An 8,428-nucleotide genomic window follows, 5' to 3' on the forward strand; every position below is an offset into this window, starting at 1 on the left:
ACGTTACTGATTGTCTATAATGACAGTATGCCTCTTGAAGCTGCTGTCACAGTTAATAACATACCTGTAGTCATATTCCAACTGTGTTGTAAAATTCTCCAGGTAACGGTGTGTGTCTGATTGCGTAACATAAATAAATAATTCACCTCTACGCTATCCTGTAGCAAGTGAGAAGAGATCCTGTTGACATTGTTTCTGGATTGTGCTATTCCTCAGACACCATGGAATGATATAACATGCACCATGTTGTATTATATCTTTAGTCGCCCACGTTCAATCCAAAGCCTAGGTTGTCAAAACCATATTTCGTTGGAGAAAAGACATCTCTCATATGAGACGGCACCATCAAATGGGATGGTTACCTCAGAGGAACAGAGATGAGATCAATGAGATGAGCTCTATTCCATGGCTAAGATGAGCTCAATGAGAAAGAAAGATAGTTGCACATGAATTACCCCGAAAATTTGGATACAAGCCATTGCATAGATGCAGAGAAATTAATCCCTGAAATAGTTAGGACCTGTTGACTGTCAACTGACAAATTATAATGGAAGCGTAGGTGGTAAAGCATCTGCAGCACAAGAACCTGTAAAACTATAGAAAGACAAAGAATGGAGGGATGGAGGGCTGGGGGATGGAGGGCTGGGGGATAGAGGTCTGGGGGGATGGAGGGCTGGGGGGATGGAGGGCTGGGGGATAGAGGTCTGGGGGGATGAAGGGCTGGGGGGATGGAGGGCTGGGGGATGGAGGTCTGGGGGGATGGAGGGTGCGGGAGAGATGAAGCAGAGTCATATTATGAACTGAGTCACTACTATGATATGAGAACAGCCAGGTTAATCAACAAAGCCTCAGCTTCCTGGATGGGATACATTTCACCACCAGGGTGAGGTAAGGACAACACCTGTGATGGCTGTTGTTGTTGCTGAAGATTATGATGATGGGAGAATTATGAAGCACAGAATGAGGGCTATTTGTAATACAGATGACGGAAAAACAGACCTATAGTATGTGTGTTGTATATGACGACCGTTCTGCAGATGACTCCAATGCAACACAATGCACACGTCAGTATACATCCATATGTAGTTCTGTCCTTGAGATGTTCGTGTCTATTCATGTTCTGTATTATGTCATGTTTCATGTTTTGTGTGGAACCCAGGAAGAGTAGCTGCTACTTTTGCAACAGTTAATGGGGATCCTAATAAAATACCAAATACCATACAACATCCATGTACTGTGCTTTTATCCATGATACAGACACATGAAGTTCATACAAATCATCAGCTTTGCTAACTCTAATGCCATGCTACAATATTCCCCACTGGATATATTAAAAGCTGATAAACCTGTTATTACTATAATACGACTCCTTCGGTGGTGTAAAAAAAGAGCAGCCTTATTAAGAGCTCCTTAGGGGGTTGAAATGAATTGATACTTGTGAAAACAAACCGGAGCCTCCTCTCCCAGAAGAGGAACTGAAAGAGAGGTCAAAGTAGTGGGAGAAAAAGCACATCAATTAGGGAAGACAAGCAGGCGTGAAGCTCTGCAACTCAGTCTGTCTTCACAGAGACCCAGGAGACTACATTGCCTTTAACAATGCACAAAGGAGCCAATAAGGCAATAACATGTGAGCCTTGTGAATTGTCTGCAATCTGTTGACAAGAGGTCAGAGTAACTGTAGCCATCTTTATGACAGAATATATTTTACGTGCAAATCACTGCCTCACAAAGCCAATACACAACTCTGATGTCGAAGCTGTACTATTGATAAGGATTGTAAGCCTCTTTCCATTCTTCCATTTGGTGTAATGTATCCCAGAAAAGCTTTTCATTACTTTTATGCTCAGTCCCATTATATTTCAGAAATATTATTAACAAAGTCAATCACTGCACTTTTTATTCACCCCGAAATAGAATGTACCTCAAAATAACTGAAGCAATAAAATAACGGTGCTATGAAAATATATTTATTCTTTATTCATGGATAAATTTACATATAACAGAATAGTTATCCCAGAGGGCGATGTGTGGCTCTGTGACATGGAATTTAGCTGTGTAGGGTGTAGTATCTTGGAGAGACCATGCGGGCGCTTGATTAAATGGGGGAAAGCAAAGCTAATGGAGATGCTGTCTAAATCATATTGGCAGGGCTGGGCGTGGACCTGAAAGTATTTTCAGAAATACACTGAAAATATTCTAGATCAGTATACCTAACTCATAGACTAGTGCAAGATCCCACATATAGGCCTATGTTACTGAAACATATGTACCTATGTGTGCCATTATTAAAGTAATTATTGATCTGAAACATTTAACATGTTATTGGTGACACCAGTATGAAATATGAAAAAGGATGTCTTTATAAGTTCAATGGAGAATACAACTAGAACGTTTGGTATAGACTACGTTCTTTGTATCGTTTTTATTTATTTTTATTTAACCTTTATTTAACCAGGAAGGGCTCATTGAGATTAAAATCTCTTTTTCAAGGGCGCCCTGGCCAAGATAGGCAGCACCAAGTCATTACAAAAAAATTACAGACAGACAACATGAAAAACTACAAGTAATCTATTGTTGGTACTCATTTGTTGTGTTTAGGGAGTAAGAATGAGTAAACAATATCAACATGGTCCTGGATTTGGTTGTGGTATGTAAAATAGCCTTTTGCTTTTGTCCTGGAAAGATCAGTGTATAAACACTATATACCATTTCTTAAATCACGCATTTGGATAAATGAGTGATGTTTGTTCTGTAACCATTAGGTCAAATTCAATGAAAGAATATTTGGGATATAATGTGGAACACTGCATTGTGATCAAGGCTATGTTGATGATCTGAGCATATACAGCATGACACGTTGGAAATGAAGATGTTAATTAAGTGTCATGTACCATAATAAACTAATCATGTTGGAAATGTTAAATGTCATGCACCATAATAAACTAATCATGTTGGAAATGTTAAATGTCGTGTACCATCAGCTGTGTCTGCTCTTTACGCTTAAAATCCCCTAGAGTTGATTGACGCATCCAGGCATCACAAGGTGACGTCATTTGAATATTGAATATCTAAGGGAAAGTGTGTTTATGCTAGAGATGTCTTGTAGTGGTTGTAGCTCAATCCCCTCTTTCCACTGATATAAAGGTTACGCCTATTCCATAAAATGGGGCTTATGAAAGCAATCTTTTTCTACACGAGAGGATCCAGACACGAAAATCATGTGTAAAACCTGAACATTTGAGCTACAAACTAATAAGTCACCACCATCGAAAGACACACATTACAGGGTTCATAGCCAGAATCGACTGTTTGGCTCTACGACATCCACAAGCTGAACTCTCTGTCGCAAACGTCCTCATTTCGAAGAGGTCTTCTCAAAAAACTGACTGTCTCGACTGAACAGTCAGAGCTACAAACTAAACACGAAGGTGTCGGTTGTTCTGCTCTAAGACACACACAAGCTTCAGGGAGTAGTCTGAAGGTAACCCAATACCGGGTTGTAAAAACAGCAACATGTGCCACTATTAACATGACCAGATTGCCAGACAGTCACTTCAAAACCTTATTCCTTATTATTTATTTTTGCCTGTCTGTTTTGCCATATACAAATGTGGTCTTTAATGTGTTTCTATGGGCTATAGCATTAAAGACTAAATTCAATGTTTCATCAAATAATTTTTTTATGTATATATATTTTTTTGATAACTACAGAATCCTAAACTTCTAAATCAAATGGCTAAATGATCCATTTTATGACCATCTTAAAACAATTCCATATGTTAGCTTAGTAGATATTGTGATCTAAGGGCTTAGATAAATCATTGCAGAATAAAACAAGTACACCGACCCATATGTATCTAAAATACATTTTAATCTTGCTTAGATTCACAATTGTTACAATATTTAGATACTTCAATCGTTTTCCTTTCACTCTTCAAACACACTGTACAATTAATGAAATGTGAAGAAGTGGTCTACATCAAGGCACAAGACACAGCCATGGTCAGGGAAGCTTGTGGGGGCGGAGCTTGATGTAGTCTCCGCACCCCTGCAGTGTGCTGCTGACACAGGAGAGAGGAGGGGTGGGGACTCAGGATCAAACTGCACATGTGCTCTAAGCCAAAACGGGACAGAACCAACTGGCTTGTACAGGGTAAAGATCTGGTGAAAATAGGCATAACAGAAGTTTGTTCTTTATTTTTTGTTGTAGTGTTTTCTAGGTTGTATTTCCTCATGGTCATAGAGCAAATGAATATCGGTAACACAGAGTATGCAAGAGGTATGCAGGAAATCAGTCCTGTGTTTGAAGGCTGTTTTTTTTAAACAGTGAAGAGTTGTCATTTCTAGATGTCTGTAGTTGGTTCAGGACAGGATGTATTGTTGTCTCACTTAAGGACATACTCTGCAGGGAGAGAAAATGGAAGGAAATGACTGGTTATCCTTCTTTCTACTGAACTCTAACTCCCAACTTGTATTCATCCATAAGACATAGACCAAATTTGAAGGCCGGCAAAGTTAAAAAGAGACTATCTGAAGAGTACTGAAATAGAATAGATGTGGAAAGACAGAGGCTGGGGAAAGAGCATTAGAGATGCAGTAGAGACAGACAGAGGTTGACAGTTAGAGGCACAGCAGTGGGAAGAGAGAGGAGTGTAGAATGTTGTTATACCAAATCCCTGAGGCCTGTTAACACATTCACATTGGTGCTGTCTTGGGGGTGTCTCTCCTTCTTCGTCCGAACGCCTTGGCGCCCACGTTGGTGGGGACGAAGTTACTGTTGCCCATTCCTCCTGATCTGTTCAGGAAGTCAGCCAGGCGGTGGGTGACACATGTGGCAGTATTGCACGCACGCTTCTGTGCTGTAACGCTGCTTTTAGGAAGAGAAAGGACTGGTCATACAAACCTCTCCTAAATTCAGGATTCATTACAAAGATACAAAATGTATGAATTACAATAAAAATAACAAAGGTAATAAATGACTGTTTTCTGGAGAAAATGTATAAAATATATCATCAAATTGAAAATAAAGACATTCAGAGATCTAAACGATGAGATTCAGCTCAAATGAGTTATTCAACTTACCTCAAATGCACTGTGAATTTACGTTTACATAGCATATACACTGGGGCTTCACCAATATTGTTTAAACTGTTGTGAACTATTAAAGATGTTAAAAGGCTTTGTTTCACTTGAATAATTAAGATGGAAAATATGTTCTGGTATAAAAAAAAAAGTTTATTAAACAAGAATTCGGTTGAAAGAAGCATTGATTAAGAATTTTGGTTTTGATTAAGACTTTGTATATATTGTAAATTATCTGTATAGTAAAGGGATATCATACACCTTAAGATAGGGAAGTGCTACTAAATCATTATTCACTTTCTAAATCTAAAGGATTGGACTCTGCTTTGTACTTATATATTTTGTTCTCTGTCAAAAAGGGGATTTTAACAAAAGAAAAAGAGAGCAGGGACATTGCGGGACATCAAGGTTTCTCTGCAGTCGGTCAAGCAAGATTCACATGCATCAGCAATCATCAGGCTAGGCTGGAACAGAGGGGTCAGGTTAACTAGAGCTGATGGAGGGGAGGACCGCTCAGATTCCATCATATGAGTCTCCATAGCTTGCATAGCGGTTGCTCTCAGGCAAGCTGCGTTTCTTGCCAGGCGTGCCACTTCCCGTGTTGGTGCGGGGGTACGTCTGCAATTTATGCAGCTCTTGGGACAGTTTGCCCAGCACACAGGTGCTGAGGTTGGAGCAACGCTTGGACATGGGTCTATCCAGGCTGTTAGAGAGAGAGACAAACATGCAGAAACAGGCTCATAGTAACCATGGCATGCAGATGCATCCTGCTGTTATCCACATGCTACAGTAATAACACTGTATTCCAATATCATGCATTTCAAAGTAAATTTTTACTTGCATTTATATAAAAAAATTACGGTTTAAAGTCATGCTATCAAGTCCAACACAGGCAATTAAATGGTCTATAGCTATAATGACCTCAGTTACTTAGGCTCATGCGGCAATCCTGTTTATAGCATCGTAGTTAAATTATAACAAACTGCTGTCATGCATCCCATTTCTCTTGCACTAATTCCCATGCTTTCTTCCATTCTTTAGGGTTATTTATCATTTAGCATTCCGCAACAGGCTTTCTCATAAACAATGTTTAAATAATGAATACATTAAAATGAAGTGTTCCAAAACCCATGCATAGATAATCACAGAGAATATATGCTTTAACTCTAGATTTCCCTGTTGATGGTTGGGCGATGTCCATACCTCTGTCTTTAATAAATACCCATAGCTCTGACTGCTACAGGAGGCAGCAAAGGACTGGCCACATATTAATAAGACATTTGGGGTTATGTTTTCTTGAATAATAGGAACATGTGTGATCCATATAGTATACACCAAGTAAACCTAGATAAAATGAAAATGAATGTTGTTAAAAACAAGTTGTGGAGATGAGAAGATCTGTACCTACCTATTTCCTTCATTGGCTTGTTGCTCCAGTTCCTCTGATGTCATTTTAACAAACTCCTTGACGATGGCGTTGAGTAGCCTTCGGGCTTCATAGTCAGTTAGCGTGACTTGGTCTGTTATAGACTCTAAACCAGTTCTGAAAACACATTGACGATTAGGTTGATCAGACTGGAACTACACCAGCACGTAGGTTATGCGAGTTTGCTTCAGCTAAAAGTCATTGACTCCTGCTTTAAGGGATACGAGCCAAACTCAAAACAATCTGCTAAAAGTGTTCCTTTTAGAAAGCTGACAGGTAGCCAACTTAGAGCTTTATGACAAAATCAATATTGTAGTAAGAACGGTGACCAGGGTCTCTCTATCCGGAATATTGAACACCCATGCATTCTACAACCACTTGGAAATATTCTACATGCAATAGCAATCATCTTAGCCTATTGCTGTGGCATTAAGTTGGATTGTTTCCAAATGGATAGAAGTGGTAAGGAGGTTATACATAGAATGGCTTTATGAGTCACCGGATTGATTAGATTACGATATCGTAATCCAATTGCATCGTTTTACTGAAAAGAGGGCATTTAATGTAACGTAATGTATGGATTTCTGTAATCACATCATGTTATCTGAAAACAAAATAATTTAAATTAGCATGCATAAGATATATGTGGCTGCCAAGACATGAAATAACAATTACTATTAGAAAGATGGAAGTATCCCAATGGATCTATGGCGTTTCCTTTTGGGATTGCAATAAATTAATATCCCTGTAGTCTATACGTACATTTCAGTGACTGACTGGACATTACAGTGTATATAACGTGCTTTGATCCTCACCTGGCTGGAGCTGCATGTGAGCTGTACATCTGACAAATGACCAGGAAATAGGCAATGAGGAGGGCAGAGAGCTTCATCATAACCATGGTCCCTGCGGTAAAACACATTACATCCACAACCACAGAAACTTGTCTTTAAAAACATTCACATTCCTCTCAAAGCAGAATAGGACAAGCATTTAATTTGGATCAAAACAAACATCTTCATTTGTCCCTACACATGACTTATCGCATGTAAGCTCCATCCATCTCAGTTTAGTTGCTCACTATTCTACTGGGAGTGAAGAAGCTCCCCATCTCACTCTCCCTGTCCCAAAGCATTCTCTCCCCTTCTGCGATGAGACAGTCCTACCAAAGTCCCTAGTTCCATGCTATCAGAGTGAGCCATCTAGTCTCAGTGCTCCCCTCTAACTGAAGAGAAGAGCTGGGCTTGGAGACGCAGTACCAGACATTGAGGAGGAAGGCATTAGTGATACTATCTAGATTATGAGTTGGAGCCCCAGCCAGCCAGCCAGCGGCTCCCACAGGAGCCCATGCATTAGTGGAATGAGCTGTAGTCTAAACCCAGCCCCCCTCTCACAATCACCTCATCTACCCTTGAAAAGCCATCTGCTGCATTTCTCAACAGCATCTCACACCGGGTCAATGGCCTAGGCAAAGTTTACGCCATCTCATTCTGTCCCCCCTATCATCACTGGAACATTCTGAAGAATTAGCACAATATCTAATAGCCACAGAAATAACATCCCATCCATGCTAGCCCAATGCATCATGTACACAGAAAATTGGTTTAAATTCTCTACTTACTGTGATTGGTTGTTTTCGTGGACGAACAATGGAATGAGTTGAGGTACTTCAAGTTTTAGACCAACTTGTGAATCTGTTGCACCCTGCTACAATGTCCTGTCTTATATATCTACCACTTGGGTTTCTGTACTGACTAAGTAGTTGTTTAATGATTTAATTTTAGCCAATCAGATTGTTCAGCCCCATCCACTAGCCAATCAGGTATCGTCCAGCGGTTACGACAAACCAGTAAAGACAATAGAACACAAATTACGTCATTGTTCTGTCACAAAATGCTCCATTCACAAAAATCTGCTAGT

General features: G+C 39.8%; 1 protein-coding gene across 2 annotated transcripts; it reads right to left on the minus strand.

Annotated features, from left to right (window-relative positions):
• Positions 1–5,257: 5,257 nt before the first annotated feature.
• LOC139412219 (calcitonin-1-like) lies at positions 5,258–8,199 on the minus strand. 2 transcript variants are annotated; one of them, XM_071159042.1, is made up of 4 exons: positions 8,130–8,199; positions 7,324–7,414; positions 6,491–6,625; positions 5,258–5,785 (listed from the first exon to the last, which is right to left on the minus strand). In XM_071159042.1, the coding sequence occupies exons 2-4, from the start codon at positions 7,407–7,409 to the stop codon at positions 5,596–5,598; spliced, it is 411 nt and encodes a 136-aa protein (XP_071015143.1). In that variant the 5' UTR covers positions 7,410–7,414; positions 8,130–8,199; the 3' UTR covers positions 5,258–5,595. The 2 variants fall into 2 exon arrangements, with proteins under 2 accessions (XP_071015143.1, XP_071015142.1); XM_071159041.1 differs by lacking the exon at positions 8,130–8,199 and having other exon boundaries at positions 7,324–7,430.
• Between the last annotated feature and the right edge of the window lie 229 nt (positions 8,200–8,428).

This window comes from Oncorhynchus clarkii, chromosome 6 (assembly GCF_045791955.1).
Source record: "Oncorhynchus clarkii lewisi isolate Uvic-CL-2024 chromosome 6, UVic_Ocla_1.0, whole genome shotgun sequence".
In the NCBI taxonomy this organism is placed as follows: Eukaryota; Metazoa; Chordata; class Actinopteri; order Salmoniformes; family Salmonidae; genus Oncorhynchus; species Oncorhynchus clarkii.